The following is a 25,570-nucleotide window of genomic DNA, read 5'->3' on the forward strand; positions in this document are numbered from 1 at the left end:
GCGATACACAAGTGTATAAGTATTTGTAGAGTAGTGAAATCCTTAGGACAGTTTTCTCTGCTTGTATGTATGTTTGTCATTAGTGGACAAGAGATTACCTGAAGACATTTACAGTAGTTTGCATGACTTAATAACATAACATGTGTAAGAGTCAAAAATATGTCAGTCCAGTAATCCACTCCAGTGATTAGTTACACCCCTCAAATTTTATATTTGCTAGCTGAGAAAATTAGGATAAATGAATAAATGATAAAATGTCTCACATAGATATATTAGTGAAATTTAATGCAACTATACTACACCTCACACACAGCTATACAGTGCTGTAAAGCAAAATATGTTGTTTAATGTCTTCAGCTAATGTAAAGTTCCTCTCAGCTACCACAGCAGATATCAGTTTGCAGTAACATGCTGAAATGTCTAGTCTCAGCCATTCCTCCAACATATGGTAGCATTTATCTCGTGATCTAATTTGATCTTTATTGATTTCGTTTAAATTTTCTGGGGGAATTCCCAAACTTAATCCAATATAGAACCAATCTTGACAAAGAGCAATCTTGAATTTTGACAGCATAGCTGGCTTTGGCTTAATTTGGCATATGTTAGCTGTAGAAACAACATAAATGGCATGACATAGACTTACATGTATTTATCAACAATACTCATGATCACACGTACAAAATTACCAGCTGGCTACATGCGTTTTAGTACAGAATTCACTGCCATGTCTTAGAACATTCAATTTTCAAAAGCATTGCATTTGTATTATTTAGCTTTAAATATTTACTCATAAAGATCCTTACAAAAATGTCCTACGACATCACCACCAAATGGATGAATAGTAAAACGTAACTTTGTAGAAGAAACAGGTTTTCCTACAAAATATAAACATGTAGCTCCTTACATTAATTTTTATAGTTATAGCTACCTTGTACTGGATCAGAAACATAGTCTAATTGAAGTTTCACTTTATGATCTTCATTAGATACAATTATTGTTGAACCGAGCTGCGCATTAGGATCAGTCCTCTTGTAGTTAACAACAAATCGTGGTGGAAAGGTGAAAGTTTCTTCCAATGTTTGCAAAGTTAGTTTATCATATTGACGAAAGTCAAAATCATCATAGCAGACCTGTAGGCAAATCTGATAATGTACCAGAAACACATATGCATGCACTATACTGTATGTATTAAGCTTGGCACCTGCAGCCTATTATGCACACCTATTATGCTATGCTGCACAGTGCTCAAACCTTCATCCTATTACACAGGGGCACATCCAGGGTTGGCAAAGGGATTCACCAGGGTAATAAGTATATGGAGTGGGGAGGAGGGGGCTGTGCCCTGTAGAAGCTAATTTGTATTTCATATGTTTCAGTACACAAATTTTTGGTGTAGAACAGTTTTATGTACAAATATCCAAATCATATTGCTTTCTAAGTAGACTGCATTGATCAATTGTATAGGGATCAGTAACAATCATATGTATAGTTCAGCAAATGAGCCATACAAAAGACCATGTGCATTTCATTTTGTTATCATTATTAGTACTTTACAGTGACCAGCACTGAAGGTCTGACAGCAACATGTGCTACAGCCTTTGGATAACCTAACCAAACAAGAACTGGAGATTTTAAATGATTACTTAACCTAGCTAACAATAAGGTGAAACAGAAAATGGCCAAAAAAAGGAAAAAATCTCTCCTACTCCAGGATTCAAACTGCAAAATAGTCTTAGCAGGCTAAGTGTTCCCATGCATGGGATAGTGCTGCAGATGCTATTTTTCATACTCAGCAACTGTGGAGGATTATCAATAGTGTTATGTGTGGTGACCGTTCTATTAGAGTATTTGAATGACTGCTCTATTAGAGTATCTCAATTTTTGTATAGTTTTATGTGGAGGAGGTAATGATAAATTTTGAGTAAAAGTAAAAGCAATTGCCTGTCTGGAAAATTTATCACTTTTGAAGTATGTACGTATCTCATTAATAAAAAAGTCATGTCAAAATGTCAAAGAGCTGCTTGCCTCTCTATAAGAATTAATGTATATTTTATAAAATCTTTTCAAAACATGCACTTTCAGTAACAAGATTTACTGCAATGCATCCCCTATATCATGTAAAAATTACTCCAGCACAATAAGCTGGTACCCAAGTCTAAGCCCTGATAAGTGCATTGAACATTAAGCAATGAAAAAGCCTATACTGTGAGAAAGCTCACCTCCTAGCAATTCAATACAGTGCATATGTATACATTATCCATGTGACCTTGTGAAGCCTCCTCTTAAAAGTACTGACATGGGCATGGAGAGACATGAAAAACATACACACAGTTTCCTCAAGAAACTTTGGTGAGCCCACAGCTATACAGCCTGCAGTGTTCATGCCAAAGAAAGGAAACAAACAAACAAACAATACATACATACATCTTAACCTTATCTGTTAAAACTGTCACATTCCAACCTGGAACTCTTTCAGGATGAACAGTAATCATTAAATCTTGCTGATGATTTAATGAAAATATAACTGGAGCTTCCATCAATTCTGCTTCTTTTGAACAATACTGCCTTTGAACCTCCTATACCAAACAGACAATGCACCATGTATATTTACACTAACATGCATGCATACATACATTACCTTGATGCATTCTTTGTTTACATGACATATGCAAATTTCAGCTTTTAGATATCCCTTGAAATTATATGTGTAGTATGAGATATAAAATTTATTTGGAACATTAATATCATCCTTCCCTAAGCAATAGGAGCAAAAGTGATTTGTGGAAATGAGACAAAATCCAATTTTGTAGTCAAAATAAACTCCATCTAGTAGTTTATTCATAACTAGCTTTCCTTCAGTAGTTTTGTTACTATTCTGTGAACAAACTTCCATTGCAAATACTTTATTAACATCATCGACATCTCTGAAACTGGCATGATGACTTAAAATCAAAAACACTGGCACTTTAAAAGTGTAGTTAGCAGTAATCCAGAAATAACTACTGATAGGATAGCACCCATCTGGAAGATGGAAAGGACCAAAACGACTTGCAGTTGCCTGTATTTCAATGCAGTCTCCTTGTGAAACAGCCCCAGGAGGAATAACAAAAGCAAAATTGTGAGGTTTGTTATAAAATGTATTTCCATTATGATCCACATAGTAAGAAAATATATCTTCAGTGTTTAAAGGGCATGATTCTGTAACTTTAATAACAGTATTTTGGGTGCTTGTTACAATGGGGTATGTAGGACTGCTCTCTGATATTGATTCAGAAATAGAATCCAACAACAGGTAGTAAGACAAGTAAAGATTTTGGATTACAAACCTATCACATTTCTCATGAAGAAGTAAGTATCCATTTTTAAACCTTGGTCTAATGTCTCTACTACATACATTCAGGTATTGTAGTGGTTGGTTAATTGATAAAATAACATCAATCAAAAATTCACATTCTGAAATAAATAAAACAGTTTTGTTTTCCATGTTTAAAATCCTAAGATTAGGATGGCCTTGAAATGCTTGAACAACTCTTATCATATCACTGAACATTAGCAAATTGCTGGATAGGTTCAGTTCTTGTAGTGTTGCACAGTTATGTAAGGCTGTTGCCATAATTTTAACATTGCCATCTGAGAGACGATTATTGCTGATGTCAAGTTTTAAGATTCTATTGCGGAATGACAATTCATTGACAATTGAGGCGATTCCAATAGAAGATAATTCATTACCACCAAGGTTTACATCTTCTAACAAAAAATTATTGTGAATAATAGCAACAATATCATTTACATGGTTATCACCAACAGCACTGTTTCTGATTCTAAGAACTTGTAATGAAGAAACGTTTACAGATATAATCATCTTGAACAAATCTGCTAAACTTGCTTTGCTATTTGAAATAACAAACTTTTCCAGTGATAGAGCCTGAGGTATAACGGTCACTATTTTATCTGCTCCTTGAACACTGATATTGTAATTGATGACATTCAGTTCCCGATGATCCAACTGAACTGACAGACAAGAATTATTTACCTCACTTGTAAGTGTTACTATACAGAAGATACAGCCTGTTATACAGCATGCATTTGTGGCTAAAAACTAAGTGTACATTATTTATAACATATACTTGTGATGTGGAAAAAGGAAACCAATGCGACAAAAAGACATGTACAGATGCATGCATATACAGACACTACCTTTAATAATGCACACCCATAATACGATGGAAACAAACCAATTCAGTGGATGGGTTCACTGAGTTGGGCACCTCCAGCCATCTTATAATTATGTACGGTTGCACACCTTAAAGTTTATCTGAAATTTTTCTTACCAATTGGTTCTCATTTGTATAAGTCAGAAATTGCTACCGTAAGCATATTAAATTTCGTAGGTAAAATTTTCGTGGTTTGCCAAAAAGACAGGTTTGCATGTGTATTAAATTTTGTGGGTATAATTTCCGTGGTTTAATTTTGACAATCCAGTTTATTTTCTCAAGGAGCTGTGGGGAGTGAAATTTGTGCTTTAAGGTTGCGTTTAAGGTTTACATCTTAACAGCTTTAGCTAGCTACTCCATTTACACTGGCGTACTTATCTGGTACTAAGCAAACCATTTTGTGGGGTTGACTTACCACAAAAGAATCTTGCCTGCTGGAATCGGAGGAAACGGGTCTTAGATACTTGAACAAGGCCATCAGTATCTGTTCACATGGTGAACAGGTGTACGTGTTGTTGTCAGGTCATACGTAGCGCATTGCATAGAATTATATTAGGCCACTCCAAATGAGAGTGTAATTTCCTGTCCTCTGCCCGCATCACGTCTGGGCTCCCACATTAAATGGTCATTATTGTCATTATTTTTCCAAAATCACTTCCTGTGCTACTTTCTGGAAACTTCTCATGGAGCCTTTATTTTGCATTGCTAAAAAGCACAATGAAACCTAAAATGAATGGTTCTAATGGTTGCTAGCTTGCAAAAAAATCCATTATCATGACCTTGAAATCCTCTCAAGATCGAGATACTCTAATAGAGCAGTTGAATCTTTAATAATCAACAATGATAATAAGCCTCCCGCCCGCACCGAAAACGAAAACCTCAGGACGGGAAACTACAGCCAGTCTTATTTGGAGTGGCCTTATGTGTGTTAATAGTATAAGGAAAGTGTATTGGTGGCAATAGTTAATAGCACTGCTCGGGCTGAGACGTGAGTTTCAAAATGGATTAATTTTTGTGATCAGCTTTATGTGAATTAATTTCGTGGATCAGCTGCAAACCATGAAATCCACAAAAATTTATACACAACGAAATTTTCTACGTTTACGGTACAATGCTGTGCATCAGTTCTTCTCAAGTCACAACAAATGAAGAACGTATACTTTCCATTTTTATGCAAGATAAATGAAGTAGCTACTAGTATACTATAAAGCATTTATGCATAGAACCACTGGTGCAAGAGGTATTTACATGCAACATTCAAGCACAATTTGTTGTTTGTGATTCTTAACAGGTAAGCACTAGCCTATTATGCTGGCATAATTTTGAGCATAATAGGTGGCTGAAAGCATCAAGCATAATGCTAGCATAATAGGCAGAATAATTGTCATACTGTAAGCAAAAATGCATGTCACAGAAAAAGGTTGACTTGCAATAATAGAACAGTTGATACTACTGATATAGCATTAAATAGTTATCTCACACCACTTTTATTATAGTTTATAATGCAGCCAAATCAAGACTAACGGTAGTGAGTCGCGAGGCCAAGAAGCACAAAGCGTGCGCCCACAAAAATAATAAACACGCGACCACTGCTGTGAGTCATTTACAAGAGGGATCGATTACGCAATCTTTTAAAATCCACATGGCGAAATCTCAGCCTTACTAAAAGATTCCGCCTCGAAACCAGGGGCATGTAACCTTTGTACAATGAGTAACTACCACATGAAAAGTCAGGCGAATTGTTGGAGTAGTTTGTTCCATCGCCCACCCATTTACAATGCATTAATTAAATTATTTATTCAAATGTGCATCGTTTTTTTTTTCAATTTCTTCGTCATCGCATCCCATTGGAGCGATTTTCTTTCAACCACGAAGTCGTATTGTAAAAAGGCTGCGGCTATCAGGGGCTTTTTACACAATGTATCTGTACATTTAATTTTGCTAAAAGTTGTTCGTTAGTTTATGAGATCGCTTTTGTGCTCTTTGAAGATTCAAACTTGCCACCATGACGTCGAGGTGTGAGGCGCCCGCCTCAATTCCCAAACCCAACCAAACAGTGTGGAAGTGGGCAAGGTCATTAGCCATAGCGAGCTGACTGATTTGATAGACATTGTGCTGTCAACTCTTGGTTTAATTGTGAGTCCAGTCACTGATTTGTTTTAAATTCGCCACGGTAGCTGTGCCTCCACTGACTCGTTATAGCGTGACTTCGGCCAATGCAGGGCCGTACATAGCTATAGCCAGCTGTTTCATACCTGATACAGTTGAAGTAACTTACTGCTACATTACCCGTGCACGTCTTTAATCCCGCCCCAGCTCTTCAGTGCCTCTGAAACTAGTGTTCACTTAAAAAGCCAGCATCAGCGCATCACCTTTCAGCACACTTAACCCACAATTATAGAAACTCTTTAATGATAGCATGATATATTGTAATAGTAAACATTTGCATTATGATGATCCCATAAAATTAAAAAAATGACTACAATAGCACAAGAAGCCAGATACACTAGTGTTTGGCTATGAAGTACCACCAAGAGTTCACAATTGGGTCTTGGTACCACTTATTAATTTTACTTCACCATTTGCGCAATTTGTCCATTGACCATAAACTCACCTGCCAACAGTCACAACATCAGTATCCACCTTGCATATACAGAAAGGGATACAGTATGGTAAGGCACAGCTAACTAAAACTTAATTCCACTATTATGATTATTGTTAAAGTGAGCATCTCACATAGCCATTCCCAAGATATATTCAGCACTAGATGAATTAAAAATTGGAAATTTTAAAATGGGAATAGGGATTGCTGAAAAAAGCCACAAAACAAGAAGGGATCGCTGGGGTGGTAATGTAAACCACAAATCCCTATTTTGACTCTGTCATAAATCTTTAGTTACATGCTCTGTCATTTTGAAGTGAGTAGGGATTTGTGGTTTACATTACCACCGACAGAAAGTCAAAATAGGGATTTGTGGTTTACATTACCACCCCAGTGATCCCTTCTTGTTTTGTGGCTTTTTTCAGCGATCCCTATTCCCATTTTAAAATTTCCATTTTTAATTCATCTAGTTTGTGTACTTTTTAATTAATCCAGTAATGGATTGAGATTTCTTTTATTGATAATAAAGACTGTTGTGAATAGTGTAATTTTGCATTCTGCATAGTAACACTGTCAACATTTCAGTACACACATGAAACTGATCAAATTGCAATGTGCATACAGACTGAGAGTCTCCTAATATGAGCTACAATTTACATTACTGGTGCCTTTATTAGCTGTCAAATTCAGTGCAAGGATTGTAGTTATACACTTGACTGCATTATTAGAGTATTTAAGTGACTGCTCTATTAGAGTATTTAATCTGGATAACCCGCCCACGTACAATAATCACGGAGCGAAAAATCCACCTTGCAACAAAGTCGTCAGCCCAGATGAAGCTTCCTGGCCTATACTGAGTTTAATAAAGACGGATTGTATTAGCCACAAGTAGCGCACACCAAAAAACTTAACTTTGAGCGTGATCTTGTATGGCTTCTCGAGCGTAATGGCATTTTGGCAAGAAGAAATGGCCCGGTTTAGGCTGTTTCCATCCGAAAACGAAATCAAAAATAGGTCATGGACATGCACAATGATCCATTCAGCAAGCCTTGCTACTTTTTATCCCAGGATTCTCCTTGTAAACTTTGCTACGTCTGTGAAAGAATAATAATATTATGAATAATAATAATAACTAGATGAATAAAAATTGGAAATTTTAAAATGGGAATAGGGATCGCTAAAAAAGCCACCAAACAAGAAGGGATCGCTGGGGTGGTAATGCAAACCACAAATCCCTATTTTGACACTCTGTCATAAATATTTAGTTACATGCTCCCCTGAGTCATTTTAAAATGAGTCAAAATAGGGATTTGTGGTTTGCATTACCACCCCAGCGATCCCTTCTTGTTTGGTGGCTTTTTTAGCGATCTCTATTCCCATTTTAAAATTTCCAATTTTTATTCATCTAGTTTGTGTACTTTTTATTAACCCAGTAATGGATTTGTTTTACTGATAATGATAATTGTTGCAGATATACGTAGAGCAGTTTACAATTAGTGGCTGTCAAGTTCGGTGTAAGCTTTGTTGTTATCAGGTACACTTGACTGCATTATTAGAGTATTTACCTGACTGCTCTTGACTGTGGACGAGACTATACATTACACACAACAGTGAGCAGCTGTTGTCTACCTTGTCTTACTACATGTGTCAGGACTCTAGTCTCTTACTCACATTAGCATCCTAATGCAGTGTTCATGAATATACACACACCAAATAGTATGATACTGAGCTATAGCTACCAGTCATAAGACAATTGAAGACATGGAACTCTGACAAGCATATAATTGTAAGTTAAAATAGTCAGTGGCTGTGCATTTATTATTTCAGCCAAGACCGTACATAATAAGAAGAATCATGTACAGATTTTCCATGGGTGCATGGACTACAACATTGGCTCACTGGTGCACAGTAGTATAAATGATAATATAATGCTACGTACAATATAGTTTGTGTAGCTAGAGTTTGTTGTTCATGTGAGTATTGTATTCATTGAGTATACCACAGTGAAGAAATCTATGTTGAAATGTATATGAATGCATGACTTCCCATAAACGTTATGTGTTATTAACACTTTACAGTGACCAGCACTGAAGGTCTGAAGCTAATGTGCATGCACACACATCATTCATAACAACAGTCAGGTACTGTGTATAGCTGCAATGCTAAACCATGGGTTATCAACAGCATGAAGCCATGTTGTTTACACAATGTGGTCAGACAATTATGGCACTCACGAATATTTTAATTAACACTAATACTGACTCCACCCAACTTTAGGCTTTACGTGGAAGGAAATATGGTTTATAGAAACTATATTCATAACAATGAATAATCTCTGGTGTAGGCACTATCACTTCTTTATGTCTCTGAGAGAGCGCTTGTATGTGCCGCTCGTAGCGAATTGCGACTGTGCGCTTACAGGAAGAAGTAGACTATACTCACCACGCAGAGACGCTATGCGCGATCTTCTAAGTCTAAGAAGTGCTGTTGAGTACTTTGATTAATTCTGCAACAAAACCCAAAGAAGCTCACACAATGGAATCCTGTAATTTTATTGTTATACGGCTTCTTTAATATACGGAGCTGCTGCCAATAGTGTAATGGCGAAGAGAACTTAGAAAATTTTCGAGGTGTAGGGTGGTTGGCGATCTGTGGAATACGGGCTTATTAATAGGTCATGGACATGCGGAAGGACTCGGTAAGCATGGCTATATAGTTTTTAGGACGAAAACGTGGATAACTTTTGCTGTACATGAGTGAAACAAAATAATATTATTATATAATTATATAACCAAGTACTAAGAATAATACGAAACGCGGTTAAAATTACGTCATAAATAAATAAATAATTAATTAATAATTAATGTTTGAGAAAACTACGAGGCCTAGAGACATGAACTAATCGGGGATAGATTCGCCTATGAATGAAGGCACAAACGTATAATCGTCGCTCCTGTTTGTGCCGATGACTTGACCATACGTGTAATTCTATATAACGCCCAGTACCACACCCTTGCTTAATTACTTACATATTGCGCGAAGAAGATTAGTGATGCCGGTGCAGGAGAGCCAGAAGCCACTTGTGTAAACAAGAAGATTACAAGTAAGTTTTTATGTTTGTAACATCTCAAGTCTCCATGCCAGCTGCCAGCGGATTCATTCACGTAAATAAACAATACAAGAAAACATTAAACTGACATATGCCACTAAAGCTCTTTACAATAAGCTTACAGTTACATATAAAATACAAGTAAACAATTTTGTCTTGTGCAGCTGGCATGGCGAACTTTCTTTGTGTTGGTGTCAGGCAATTCAATACGTGCTTAATCTTTTTTGCCTTCACCTGGCGTAGCTACTAGCCTCTAGTGGCTTGGCTGTCTTCCTTTATCTGGTTCATCTGGCTTGCATATGCCTACAGCATTGTGTAGCTATCTCCTGCAAGTTGTGTATGCATAACTATAGTGTATCACCCATCACTGTGCCATTGCTACATCACTGATGAACCTTACTTAGCTCTAGTTGATGTTGATATGCATTGCTGTATATTGGCTAATAATTTTTATCTGCATGGTGATGTTGCCTATAATGTATTGCTGCATACAATACTGCAATAATGTATAGTTCTCTCCTGTATGTTTTGTATACATATACTTTGTACACATCACTGTGCCATTTATACCACACCAATGATGTACTGGCACTTAGCTACTGGTGGCCATTAGTTACGATGCCACTGTTGTGTTGTATCTGTCACTACTGTGACATATTGAGTTGATTTGGGGATAATGCATTCACCACCTAATAGCCTCACGTTGGTGTATGTACTTGGTTGTATGTGACGCGGTCCTAGTGAATAATAATAATAATAATAATAATCAAGACACACGGTAGTGTGTCGTGCGGCCCAAGTAGCCGGCGCGCCACACCGTGAGTATATTTACAGGAAGAAAGTAAACGCGATTTTCACACCTTTGTAGCTCCGTGATTCTTTATCCTATTAAAACCAAAGTTGCTACAGACATGCCGGCGAGGTAGGGGAGTCCACATACCAAATTTGAAGAAAATCGCTCCAGCCATTTCCGAGATACGAGCGGCCAAAGTTTTGGTATTTTTTCTTCGTTTTTTTCTTCTACTTCTTTTCGCACACTTTGCAAAATCCGCAATAAAACACGAATGCGTGCTTGGATCGGGCTGAAATTTGGCACACTTAAAGGGCTTATTAAGGCGAATCTCAGTACCAAGCTTGGTAGGAATCCGATGAACATTCACGGAGTTATGACCGATTATCTGCGTAAAATAAGGTCGAAGGTCTGTCACGCCCACAGGGTAAACGGCTTGAAGGAATGAGCTGTAAATTGCTATGTAGATGGAGTAACTATCGTAGGAGTGCCTTTTTGTGGTTTGAAAGGAATCCAGTTAAAGGCCATCGAGATATGACACAAAACCCAACCTATGTCACAATTACGCGATCGACTTTTATGAATAAAAAAACTATTAGTTTTCACGCCTACCAGCCAAACCGCTTAGAACAGTGAGCTGAAAATCGGTGTGTAGCTGGAATAATTATCATAGAAAGTCCTTACAGTAGTACAGAAGAATCGGATTACAAACCACTGAGTTATGATTCCAAAGCCAACAACGTGTATCATATGCGAGATCGAGATACTCTAATAGAACACGTACAACTACACCATTAATGACATCTCTATCCAAGAAGTTTCATCTACTAAATATTTAGGAGTTACAATCACCAATGACTTGTCTTGGTCCACACACATTACTAACATCACATCCAAAGCTCTATCAGTCAAACCATTCCTACAGAGAAATCTTAAGTCCTGCCCAACTCAAATCAAATTGAAATGTTATAATGCCATGATAAGACCAATCTTAGAATACGCCAATCCTGTCTGGTCCCCTCACATAAGAAGAGACATTGATAAGCTTGAACGAGTACAGAGGCAATCTGCCAGATTCATTATGGCTGACTTCTCGCGTTTCAGCAGCGTAACTAACATGCTCATTGACCTTAACATTCCCAGCTTAGAACACCGCAGACAAGTATCTAGTATCACCCTCCTCTACAAAATTGTTCATAATCTCATTGATATATCTCCAGTTGATTTAATCCCTGTTACTTCTAACACCAGAGGACATGATCAAAGATTTCATCATATCTACGCAAGGACCAATCAGTACAGTAATTCATTCTTCCCTAGATCAATTAGACTGTGGAATTCACTCCCACCTGACCTAATCCAACAACAATCATTACAAATTTTTAAGTACCAACTGAAATTATTATTACTTTCCCCTACCAATCAGTAATCCCATAATCAATCATATTGTAAAACATTTTGTATGCATGTTTCATATGTGCGTTAATCCTCAAACTAAGGCTGCACATTTTTGGAAAATAAATAAATAAATAACAGTCACCCTAATAAAGCATTCAGCTACGTTTATAACTTACTCCATTATAGAATTTCTTTGGCATTGCAAGTTATTCTGTAGGGAGTTCAGCTACAAACAGTTAATCTTATAGACAATTCAGCTACAAGCAAGTCATCCTGTAGAGAGTTCAGCTACAAATATGTTGCTGTAGAGATTCAGAACATTATAAGTCACACTGAAGAGAATTCAACTATAAACAAGTCACCTTGTAGAGAGTTCAGCTACAACAAGTCACTCTGTAGAGAATTCAGCTACAAACAAGTCACTGAGTAAAGGGTTCAGCTACAAAAAAGCTACCTAGTAGAGAGTTCATCTAGATCAGCTACAAACAAGTTACTTTATGCAATTTTCAGCTACAAGTAAGTCACTCTGTAGAGAGTTCAGCTACAAACAAGTCACTCTGTAGTACAAACAAGTCACCGTGGAGAGAGAGTTCAGCAACCAATCAAAAAACCACCATGTAAAAGAGTTCAGCTATACAAACAAGATATAACTCTATAGAGAGATCAGGTAGAAACTTAACAGATCACACTGTAGAGAGTTCAGCTAGAAACAAGTCATCCAGACTGAGTAGAGAGATCAACTAGACAACATCACCTTGTAGAGAGTTCAAATCACCTTGCAGATAGTTCAGCTACAAACACATCACCCTATAGAGAGATCAGCTAGAAGAAGTCACCTTGTAAAGAGTTTAGCTACAAAGAAACTACCATGTAGAGAATTCAGCTATGAACAATTCAGCTATGAACAGATCATCCTGTCGAGAGTTCAGCTAGAAACAAGTCATCCTGTAGAGAGATCAACTAGAAGAAGTTACCTTGTAGAGAGTTCAGGTACAAAGAAACAACCATGCAGAAAGTTCACTGCAAACAAATCAAACTGTACAGAGTTCAGCTACAAACAAATCACCCTGTAGAGAGATCAGTTAGAAACAAGTCATCCTGTAGAGAAATCAACTAGAAGAAGTTACCTTGTAGAGTGTTCAGCTGCAAACAAACCATCATGTAGAGACTTCAGCTGCAAACAAATCACCCTGTAGAGAGTTCAGCTACGAAAGGATCACCCTGTAGAGAGTTCAGCTAGAAACAAGTCATCCTGTAGAGAGATCAGCTAGAAGAAGCTACCTTGTAGAGAGTTCAGCTACAAAGAAACCATCATGTAAAGAGTTCAGCTGCAAACAAATCACCTGTACAAACAAATCTCTCTGTAGAGAGATCAGCTAGAAGAAGTTACCTTGTAGAGAGTTCAGCTACAAAGAAACCATCATGTAAAGAGTTTAGCTGCAAACAAATCACCTGTATAGAGTTCAGCTACAAACAAATCTCCCTGTAGAGAGATCAACTAGAAGAAGTTACCTTGTGGAGAGTTCAGCTACAAAGAAACCATCATGTAGAGAGTTAAGGTGCAAACAAATCACCTATAGAGAGTTCAGCTACAAACAAATCTCTCTGTTGAGAGATCAGCTAGAAGAAGTTACCTTGTAGAGAGTTCAGCTACAAAGAAACCATCATGTAGAGAGTTCAGCTGCAAATAAATCACCTGTATAGAGTTCAGCTACAAACAAATCTCCCTGTAGAGAGATCAGCTAAAAGAAGTTTCCTTGTAGAGAGTTCAGCTGCAAACAAATCACCCTGTAGAAAGATCAGCTAGAAGAAGTTACCTTGTGGAGAGTTCAGCTACAGAGAAACCATCATGTAGAGAGTTCAGCTGCAAACAAATCACCTGTAGAGAGTTCAGCTACAAACAAATTTCTCTGTAGAGAGATCAGCTAGAAGAAGTTACCTTGTAGAGAGTTCAGCTACAAAGAACCATCATGTAGAGAGTTTAGCTACAAACAAATCACCAGTATAAAGTTCAGCTACAAACAAATCTCCCTGTAGAGAGATCAGCTAAAAGAAGTTTCCTTGTAGAGAGGTCAGCTACAAACAAATCACCCTGTAGAAAGATCAGCTAGAAGAAGTTACCTTGTGGAGAGTTCAGCTACAAAGAAACCATCATGTAGAGAGTTCAGCTGCAAACAAATCACCTGTAGAGAGTTCAGCTACAAACAAATCTCTCTGTAGAGAGATCAGCTAGAAAAAGTTACCTTGTAGAGAGTTCAGCTACAAAGAAACCATCATGTAAAGAGTTCAGCTGCAAACAAATCACCTGTATAGAGTTCAGCTACAAACAAATCTCCCTGTAGAGAGATCAACTAGAAGAAGTTACCTTGTGGAGAGTTCAGCTACAAAGAAACCATCATGTAGAGAGTTAAGGTGCAAACAAATCACCTGTATAGAGTTCAGCTACAAACAAATCTCCCTGTAGAGAGATCAGCTAAAAGAAGTTTCCTTGTAGAGAGTTCAGCTGCAAACAAATCACCCTGTAGAAAGATCAGCTAGAAGAAGTTACCTTGTGGAGAGTTCAGCTACAAAGAAACCATCATGTAGAGAGTTCAGCTGCAAACAAATCACCTGTAGAGAGTTCAGCTACAAACAAATTTCTCTGTAGAGAGATCAGGTAGAAGAAGTTACCTTGTAGAGAGTTCAGCTACAAAGAACCATCATGTAGAGAGTTTAGCTGCAAACAAATCACCAGTATAGAGTTCAGCTACAAACAAATCTCCCTGTAGAGAGATCAGCTAAAAGAAGTTTCCTTGTAGAGAGTTCAGCTACAAACAAATCACCCTGTAGAAAGATCAGCTAGAAGAAGTTACCTTGTGGAGAGTTCAGCTACAAAGAAACCATCATGTAGAGAGTTCAGCTGCAAACAAATCACCTGTAGAGAGTTCAGCTACAAACAAATCTCTCTGTAGAGAGATCAGCTAGAAAAAGTTACCTTGTAGATAGTTCAGCTACAAAGAAACCATCATGTAAAGAGTTCAGCTGCAAACAAATCACCTGTATAGAGTTCAGCTACAAACAAATCTCCCTGTAGAGAGATCAGCTAGAAGAAGTTAACTTGTGGAGAGTTCAGCTACAAAGAAACCATCATGTAGAGAGTTAAGGTGCAAACAAATCACCTGCAGAGAGTTCAGCTACAAACGAATCTCTCTGTAGAGAGATCAGCTAGAAGAAGTTACCTTGTAGAGAGTTCAGCTACAAAGAAACCATCATGTAGAGAGTTCAGCTGCAAACAAATCACCTGTATAGAGTTCAGCTACAAACAAATCTCCCTGTAGAGAGATCAGCTAAAAGAAGTTTCCTTGTAGAGAGTTCAGCTGCAAACAAATCACCCTGTAGAAAGATCAGCTAGAAGAAGTTACCTTGAGGAGAGTTCAGCTACAGAGAAACCATCATGTAGAGAGTTCAGCTGCAAACAAATCACCTGTAGAGAGTTCAGCTACAAACAAATTTCTCTGTAGAGAGATCAGCTAGAAGAAGTTACCTTGTAGAGAGTTCAGCTACAAAGAACCATCATGTAGAGAGTTTAGCTGCAAACAAATCACCAGTATAAAGTTCAGCTACAAACAAATCTCCCTGTAGAGAGATCAGCTAAAAGAAGTTTCCTTGTAGAGAGGTCAGCTACAAACAAATCACCCTGTAGAAAGATCAGCTAGAAGAAGTTACCTTGTGGAGAGTTCAGCTACAAAGAAACCATCATGTAGAGAGTTCAGCTGCAAACAAATCACCTGTAGAGAGTTCAGCTACAAACAAATCTCTCTGTAGAGAGATCAGCTAGAAAAAGTTACCTTGTAGAGAGTTCAGCTACAAAGAAACCATCATGTAAAGAGTTCAGCTGCAAACAAATCACCTGTATAGAGTTCAGCTACAAACAAATCTCCCTGTAGAGAGATCAACTAGAAGAAGTTACCTTGTGGAGAGTTCAGCTACAAAGAAACCATCATGTAGAGAGTTAAGGTGCAAACAAATCACCTGTATAGAGTTCAGCTACAAACAAATCTCCCTGTAGAGAGATCAGCTAAAAGATGTTTCCTTGTAGAGAGTTCAGCTACAAACAAATCACCCTGTAGAAAGATCAGCTAGAAGAAGTTACCTTGTGGAGAGTTCAGCTACAAAGAAACCATCATGTAGAGAGTTCAGCTGCAAACAAATCACCTGTAGAGAGTTCAGCTACAAACAAATCTCTCTGTAGAGAGATCAGCTAGAAAAAGTTACCTTGTAGAGAGTTCAGCTACAAAGAAACCATCATGTAAAGAGTTCAGCTGCAAACAAATCACCTGTATAGAGTTCAGCTACAAACAAATCTCCCTGTAGAGAGATCAGCTAGAAGAAGTTAACTTGTGGAGAGTTCAGCTACAAAGAAACCATCATGTAGAGAGTTAAGGTGCAAACAAATCACCTGCAGAGAGTTCAGCTACAAACGAATCTCTCTGTAGAGAGATCAGCTAGAAGAAGTTACCTTGTAGAGAGTTCAGCTACAAAGAAACCATCATGTAGAGAGTTCAGCTGCAAACAAATCACCTGTAGAGAGTTCAGCTACAAACAAATCTCCCTGTAGAAAGGTCAGCTAGAAGAAGTCACCTTGTAGAGAGTTCAGCTACAAAGAACCATCATGTAGAGAGTTCAGCTGCAAACAAATCACCTGTATAGAGTTCAACTACAAACAAATCTCCCTGTAGAGAGATCAGCTAGAAGAAGTTTCCTTGTAGAGAGTTCAGCTACTTACAAATCACCCTGTAGAAAGATCAGCTAGAAGAAGTTACCTTAGCTGACTGTTTTATCAGAGTATATCAGTATTTCCTGTGACTGTTGTATCACAGTAAGTGACTGCTCTATTAGAGTATCTTGATATTATTTTGTAAAGTGCACAGAGAGTATATAGCAGTAACCAAGAATGTCAAACTGTGTGTTACCCTGTGATAAATGATTGTGTAGAATAACACAGATATTTCAGTAATTGCTTGTTTACGTGAAATGTTAATTTGAAATGCATATGTATCAACCGGTCCTTATTTGCCAGTTTCTCATGTTATTCACCCAAGTATTCAACAGATATTGTAAGGACCCAAAATAACTCCAGCTTGCTCAAGAAAACAGCGGCACAAACAAGCGTTTAGTCACACCTTCAGGGATCATTTACCAGTGTCAGAAGTCTAACATTAGCCATCTCTCTATGACAATAGGGTGGTTAAGGGTGCTCGCTGATATTTGAAGCCGTTTAAGTACCAGCCCAGAAACCACATGCGGCTATTGCATCATAATTGGCATTACTACGCATACTTGTAGTATCCGTGTTAAGTGGATATGTTTTGTGCCAGAGAACACGAGGAAGAATAGCTCGAAGAATAGCATGTTTTTTCGCTTTAGAATCGTCACTGAAGTGTTAGCAAATGATTGTCTGATGGATCAACAGTTATGAATTAATCTAAAAGTTAAGTGTTATTTAAGGCAACAAGTGTGAACGCACTTTTCGCTTGTAGGCAACATGCGTCCGTGCCTTGTTTTCTCGAGTGATAGGGTATGCTGGTAGTTAGTATTGTAATTGTAAGCTGCTTATATAGGGGACAATGTTACCAGCTGGAATCACAAGGCGTTACAAGCTGCTGATGATGGCGTGCCTAGCGTAACCTATCCAAGAGCGACTGGAGACTCCAGGCGGAGCAAGAAGCTGTTTGTGTGTGAAGAAGAGAAAACAGAGCTTTTTGTGTTTAGAACAGCATTTATGACATGTTATTTTGAAAAGTTGGTGATTGCGGTCAATAGGAATTTGTGTGGTTATTGTATCAATAATGTTGGGCGCACGCAATCTTTGCACATGTTTACTAAAAATAAAACTAGTTTTTGAGTGATAGCCGTGAAGGCTTCAAATTTTGTAGGGAGATTCGCTGATAAATTCTCCAGAGGTCTATGTTTAGATTTTGTCCGTAGTGTTATGGCTTCATGAGTTACGGCACCGAGAACATGAGGTTTTGAATGGTGTAGCACACTTTTAGTACTAACTTAAGTTCTATGTACGCTGTGTACTAATACTAAACATAGAGTTGCGAGTTATAAGCTGAAGTTTGTTCAACGTGGTTTCCAGTGCGCTACTGTGAAAAATGGAGGACTAGTTTCGATTTAAGCGCTTCATAAAGAACTACGTATAGTTATAAAAGAAGAATTCTGTTTGGTTTGTGTTGAAGAGAAAGAGAAGCACTTCCAACGTAAGTAGCATATGGATTCATTTTATACATTATGTGAGTATTAGCAACAATACAAAATTGCATGTTGTATGGCTTCAAATAGCCGCGAGCACCCTTAAGCGATCGAAATGGTGCTAAATACAGCACCCATTATAAGCAACATAAGCAAACAGTTACTGAGTTGCTTCACGAAAACATGAATCATGGGCTACTACATACTCTTGGCTACTATTATGTATACTCTCAATGACACTCTTATAAAAAAATTAACGCTCATTGTGTATTCATCATTTACTATTACTGCACACAAATTGTAAATAGTTGTCCCTATTATGGCTGGCATAATGCTTGAACCATTTGCTAGTCTATTAATACTGAAATTATTCTGTATACTTACGATGTGAATATACATGAGGTGATAACTGCACAAAAGGAGTGTGTGCATGTGTGTATGTATGTCTGTGTGTGCACGCGCATGTGTGCTGCATGTGCGCTGCATGTGCGCACACACTGTGTGTGTGTGTGTGTGTGTGTGTGTGTGTGTGTTCTGATCAACTGTAACCCTTTCAAAATTTTGCATTCCACATAATTATCACTTACCGTCCACCTCCAACAGTTTACCAATAGAACTACATCTTGACTGGGTGAGAACATGATGGTACAGTTTATTGTACTCAGTGACCAAATATTGAAGGTCGCTCATCAGCTTTTCTGCCCCACCCTCACAGTTCAATCCTAGACTATAGCCCATAGCACCACACATCACTTCAATGGAATACTTCTGATTCTTTGATAGTTGAACATCAGTTATTTCTGAGATCAGAATAACTTTAGTGGCATCCCTCCCTCGAATGGCAGTTTGCCTGTTGATGTAAAATTCTAACTGATAGACCAATGTATCTGCTTTCCTTCTTAACACAAGCCAGAATTTTCGACTCTACAAAAATAAGAATATGTTACACAAGCAGCTAGATATTAGCATGTATAGTAACAAACTAAGACTAAAACACGCTAATCTGTATGTTTACTTACATCTGATAACTTTCGTTTAAGCTTGACAGCAGCTGTTGGCGATTGTAGTGATAGTTTCCTCTGTGTCTGAACACTCATTTCTGCTGCCACTGACATGTCTTCAACAGACACACTCTCATAACTGTCTCCAACCATCACACTGATGTCTAGTATGTTGGCATCATCAAACATCCTTTTGGTTTCCAGGCTAACTGATTTTGACAGCTTCATCTCTACAGCTCTCCTAAGTGGAATTTTCCAGAAGAAAATGATTGAGCCCACTTGGACAGTATGTAGTACAGCCTCATGCTCCTGTACTCCCACATAGCTGGTACATCCTGCTTTGGCGAGTTTTAAATTCTGACAGGTAGCTGTCTCAGGCTGGATTCTAGTTCTACAGTAAAGCATTGCTGTGTCATCTGTGGGGTATGGGTTATTGGCAAAGTGTACTTTGCCGAAGAGACTACCTGACTCAATAGCAGCTTCATATTGCTTAATTCTTTTTGATGCTTCAGGGCACTTCACCACATCATCGACAAGAAATTTTAGCCAGCCTAACTCCACATAAGATACCAAGCCATGCTTTTTCAAAGACTTGAGCATATCGGAAACACTGCGTACATTTTCATACACAGCAGTGTCCATTTCTTTTGGGTACAAACTGGAGATCGGATCCTTGTAGTGCTCCAAAGCTGTCTTCATTTTCCTCCATGAATCTGGTGGCAGCAATTCAACAAGATCTACTATAAAGCACATGTATTTTTTGCTAACTTCTGTTGGTACTTTAAATGACAAGCCAATAGTGCGTCTGGCATTTCTAAGCTCAGCTATAAGCATTTCGGCTGCATCTAGTAGACCAACATAAGGCAACTCTAGAACTCTTAGAAGGTCACCCCAAGTTGGAAATTTTTCTGTGTTATGCCATATCCTGAGCATCTTGGCAGAGCACCTGATATCATTACCAGTGACTGATATTTGGGTCAGAGTATCTTCACAAATACCCAACTTGGTACCGACTAGTCTCCATTTTGAGCCTATCAGTGGTGGAAGGTTCATCAGATCATTCATGGTAGGCTTAACATGATGATAGCTCTCCCTGCCTTGTGGTGACTTCATAGCTACAGTGTGAATAAAAATCTACTACAACTGTGAAAAATAACTAAGTATATGTTACACAGAATTCAAATATAATTTTCAGATTTTTAGAAAATATGGTGTATAACAATCTACGGCAGTGCATACGAAATAGACCACAGGCCTAGGGTGTAGATGAAAATGATGGAACTAAATCAAAATATAGAAGGTGGCACAATATACCCACACAATATACACACTTTACCATCGCGCTAGTACACACAAAAAGTTTGGTTCATAAACAGTGATCACATAAGGCAGTACAAACTTTACGTATTACATAAATTAAACCTTAAACATACCACGATATGCCTCCACTGCCATGTCATAAATATCTTCAGCAAATGAATCACCAATTGTAGCCTGAACAACGTCCACCAGACATTTATATGTGGCTGTCTTGCCAACTTTTGCTTTCCAGAGCTGGAGTAGCCGTGTCTTTTGTAGCCTGTAATCACCCTGATGATTTTTCTTAATCTCAACAGCTTCAGCATTAGTAATGGATAAGTGGCTACTGATAGGTTCCCAGTTCTCCAACTTGCTGGCGATTGTTGCTAGGTCTATATCAGTACAGACTTGTGCCAGAGCAAGCTGGTCCTGTCAGGATAAAAGTGTTAAATTTTACAAGTCATAATACGATACGTTACATCAGAAAATATAAATGATAGAATTTTATGTTTAAATGTAATGGTAAAATTTTCTATTGCTAAATATCCTTCCATTGGAGACAGTAGTAGTACAAGGTTAGATAGAACAATAGATTTGAGGTGAAAGATAGGAAGTGGTGTGTGGGCGAACGGTAACAAGTGGTAAGCATGAAGGTAACATGTGGACTTCTATGAACTCTGTTTATATTAGAGTAACAAACCCATTAGTTTAACAGGAAGTGAAGAACCTGAAAAATATTGGATTACATTAGTTTACAGTTGTGTGTAAAAACTGTGTATGTTCCTTCAAGTCAGAAGATGTGTTTAAAAGAACTATCTGGCTATACCCCTGGAAACTCATAAGAAAGCCTGCGAAGGTAAACCACACACATAGCAGTTGTAACTTGGATACCAGCACATTGTGTGGGTATAGACATATTGGGTTAAATGTAATAGTTCCTGTTGTCATAGAAAAATTGTTTTCAAAGAATTTTGGAAACCACACAATTTATAGATTCATAGAATTCACTTACATAATATTATGTGTCGTGTTCAGTAAGACCTGAACTATGATTTAAGATTTAACAATACTTGACAACCACTGGTAACACAGAAGTATACAACAGGTCTTGCCAGTCCAGCGTATAAAGTAACAAATCTTGAACCGTTAACTGGCCCTTAAGGCTTGTTGAGCTAACAAGTAGTGGGATAGTGTTTGCCTCACCTATAGCCTGCGGTTAACTATTTCAAGCATATTATTATTATTATTATAATAGTTGTTTTACAGTGACCAGCACTGAAGTGTATACACACACATACACACTAACACACATTTAGGGACATTCTTATTACTTATTATAAGCTCATACACTCTTGACAACACATTTCGAAAAAAAAAAAAATAAATAAAAGAAGTACTACAATCACAATACTTGAGGGTGTTCAGTTGGATTTCTGGTTTACCCAATATGGCACTAAACACATCAACATAAACCACTAGGGGAGAACCTTACCAACAATGACACAGCATAACCTAAGAAACCACTGCTCTTATTACAGTGTGTTTGAATATGTGCCCAGTCTACATGTTGCTGGGGACCAGGTCACTACTGTGTAGGGATTTTGTTTTGCATTTCACACAGTTTTAGTGTCGATTTGATTCCTTGTATTTCTTTCTCATAGGTCCCTAACGAAGGCATCAAAACTGAACTGGAAAGAAAAGTTAGGAAGGCTGCTATGCATTCTCTTTGGGTTATTTCATACAATTGGGTGTGTTGTGTATTTCCTAATAATGACTGTTCACCACTTCTAGTTTTATGTGAATAATAATAATAATAGGGCGTAGTAGTTTAGTTACATCACTGAACATTACACTGAACACCACTGGTGATGTTGTTTGTTTGTAAATGGTGGACGTATATGATTAGAACAAACTACAAAAAACATGTAATTCCAGCAGACACTGCCCAAGAAGTTATATGTAAATTAGTGTTGTTACACAACTTCGTCATGTATGTATCAAACATACTGTCCCTCTGACAAACAATACCCCACCAACACACTATATATGCTTACACTCCTGCCATACCTATATACATATAAAGCAATGGAAAAAACCCAACGGTAATTATCATACTGGAAATTAAATAATAATGTCAGTAACAATAAAGCTTGTTCTAGTTAACATATTGTGCATATAACAATGCCACCCATCTTAAATTCCCTAATTGTGGGGACCCGTGAGAAGGATTGAAGTGGAGTCTTATGTATAAGGTTTCAATTCAGAAGAGAGTAGCAGAAGAGACTGGCTCAACTGAACTGAAATATTGAACTAAGTTGATTGTGTATCAAGGGACTCCAGTTTGTTTTATTATGAAACTGTTTTATGTAACTACGCTGTGTGGCGCATGTGATGTGCATTCTGGTATTATGTGTGTTGCTTGACTCTTGGCTACAAGAGCAGGTTCCTACAATTTATGAAGTATTAGTTACCTACTCCATTATACTACCAACAATTTAGCTTAGTTCACAGAGTAGGATTTCCAACACCTTTACAAAATGACCACTCATGCTTCTGGGTGGCAAAATAAATCATTTGTAACTAAATTATCATCTAAAGATCACCTATACATTTAAAGTATGTACAATTTTCTGGTTGTTGCCCCAAACACCATTAATGCAGGCTTAATAATAAACAATAAAAATGAAGAAAATGGTGTACACTTTATCAAGTGATTGACGGCATAATAAACATTGTCTATATATGCTGTGCATAGTTAACCAGCTGTATTATGGCTGTGTACCAGTTATCATAAGGTATTATAATAGAATGCCATTATCGCCATTTACAAGGCAACAAAAACTTTTTAATCAGAGCATTTTTATTGGAAAACACATAAGTTATCCTTCTGGCAGGATAGTTTGTGCTAGCAAGACTGTATACATACAAACTCTATAGTAGAGGGTGAGTGTTATATTTATATTATGGTGAGGAAACTGTGATACTATGTGATAGTGGTAACATCAATAGTCGGCTTAGAAAATTAATACCGACTAACAGGCTTCTTGTAGGAGCTATACAACACACATCAAAAGAGGAAATGAATATCAAAAAGCCTTCAATTGTTCAGTGTACATGTCACCTGGAGATCAGGTAGAGTCCGTATGAAGGCTGTGCAATTTGAACCAACCAGATGTACCCAGTTCAGTAAACGTGCTTAATTAAGGACAGATACTTGGGGCTATGGCCAAGTGTCCATATTATTTAGGAGTCCTCATTTTCAAGTGTCCTGATTAAGAAAAAAAAACAACAACAAAAAAAACCAAACAATAATAACAAATGCTATAACGGTGCCCTGATTTATGTGGTCAGGGGCACAAGCAACTTTATAGCTACCAAGTAGATCACTTGCAAGTCCCTTTATGCACGATGGTATCAGCTACTATATTAAGTCCAATGATTCAAACTTTGATGTAACACTCGTACACAGTGACTAGGTGACCTGGTCAATCAAAAGGTGAAATGTTTGACGACTATCCATTTACTATAATGTTTATGCTGACCCTCGGGGTTTGTGACTATTCCATCAACCCTACCTTACAAGCGGCAGATGGTGGTATATATAACCTAGACACATTTTCTGTTTGTTTAACTCGAACTAACATGTCCTTTAGACTCTGAAAACAACATTAAATATGCTAGATATAGAAGACTCAACTGCTAGCAGAATTTGACCGTCTGCAGATTTATAAGCATGTCTGTTATCAAACGGTATGATGAACTTAACATACTAAATGACCTTCACAACATAAAAGCTAACTAATGACCTATTGAGCTGTAATAGCTAATAATACAACATTTACAATAGTTACCTAGCCTTCAGCAGTTTAAAGCACTCGAGAAGATATGTAGTGGCACTCATCAATCAATCAATCAAAACACAATTACATATGTTAACAAACACTTACATTAACTTGATTAGTTTGATGTTTCACGGTTAGACCGACTCACCATTTTCATGGATTGAAAACTGGTATTAATAAAATGAAGCTAAAATACCAATAGAAACTCTAAGTACAAGCCATCCAATGCATTTAACCACTGTGTACCTGCAAATATATCTACACTATGGCTACAAACGAGTTCCTTTTTAGTCGAGACTACGCTCCTTATTTGTATTTTATTATACTGTGCAGACCTCAAAAAGAGTGTAGTGCACAAAAAAAGAAAAAAAAAACTATTACAATCATTCTTATACGGTCTCTAGACCAGTTAGGCTGTGCTTGAATTGTTCGATCTCTGTAAAGTCCGCTATCACGTGTTAGGGTAAGGAATTCCAAATTTGAATAGCGGATGGGAAAAAGGAGTATTTGTAAGAATTTATCTGTGTCATTGGTAACATAAATCTTTTATCGTGTCCTCTGGTGTGGTAGATCAGGGTTAGGAATAAGGAGATTGTCAGCATTCATATCAATCTGGTGGATTATGATCTTAAATAACATTGTAGCCTTCTGCTCATTTTGATAGTTTGTACTCCTTTTGTCCTGATTTCTGTTTAATAACATTATTAAGTGCAGGCCTACCAGACTTTGCTCTAGCTCGAACTGATTCAGTTTCACCCAAAGCATAGTCTTATTAGTGATGGTTCAAACTGTGTAGCTACCTCGCTGTGTACCACTTTCCAAACAATTAAAATAGACTATTGTAGCTCTAAAACGGAGATAGACTCCACACAAGGAACACTACATCAACGTACCTCTGAAGTACCACCATCTGCCGCTGGCAAGGCATGCGCCCGCGATTCTCCGCTGCTCATCACTTCCACGATGTACCATCAGCAGCAAATGTTATAGGAATGAATCGAAGGGACGACTGTTAAATGGAGCACAAAGGCGTGACCTCATCATGTGGGCTCTCACAACCGTTTCCTGTTCTCCAATTAGC

The 25,570-nt window shown here is 37.7% G+C and overlaps 1 protein-coding gene across 1 annotated transcript; it reads right to left on the bottom strand.

Moving 5' to 3' along the window:
* Positions 1 to 229: 229 nt before the first annotated feature.
* On the bottom strand, positions 230 to 25,570 carry LOC136256085 (uncharacterized). Its single transcript, XM_066049014.1, has 9 exons — positions 25,383 to 25,570; positions 20,782 to 21,076; positions 19,367 to 20,463; positions 18,935 to 19,271; positions 2,639 to 4,050; positions 2,433 to 2,576; positions 929 to 1,130; positions 804 to 875; positions 230 to 606 (listed from the first exon to the last, which is right to left on the bottom strand). The coding sequence occupies exons 1-9, from the start codon at positions 25,440 to 25,442 to the stop codon at positions 314 to 316; spliced, it is 3,912 nt and encodes a 1,303-aa protein (XP_065905086.1). The 5' UTR covers positions 25,443 to 25,570; the 3' UTR covers positions 230 to 313.

The sequence above is a fragment of the Dysidea avara genome, chromosome 1 (assembly GCF_963678975.1).
Source record: "Dysidea avara chromosome 1, odDysAvar1.4, whole genome shotgun sequence".
Taxonomy (NCBI): Eukaryota; Metazoa; Porifera; class Demospongiae; order Dictyoceratida; family Dysideidae; genus Dysidea; species Dysidea avara.

Coding starts and splice junctions, on each gene's coding strand:
- LOC136256085 (XM_066049014.1), bottom strand. CDS start 25,442: ATGAGCAGCGGAGAATCGCGGGCGCATGCCTTGCCAGCGGCAGATGGT. Junction 4,051..18,934: donor TAAACTGTTGGAGGTGGACG/GTAAGTGATAAT, acceptor TCTTCTGTATAG/TAACACTTACAAGTGAGGTA. Junction 876..928: donor TGTTTCTGATCCAGTACAAG/GTAGCTATAACT, acceptor TATATTTTGTAG/GAAAACCTGTTTCTTCTACA.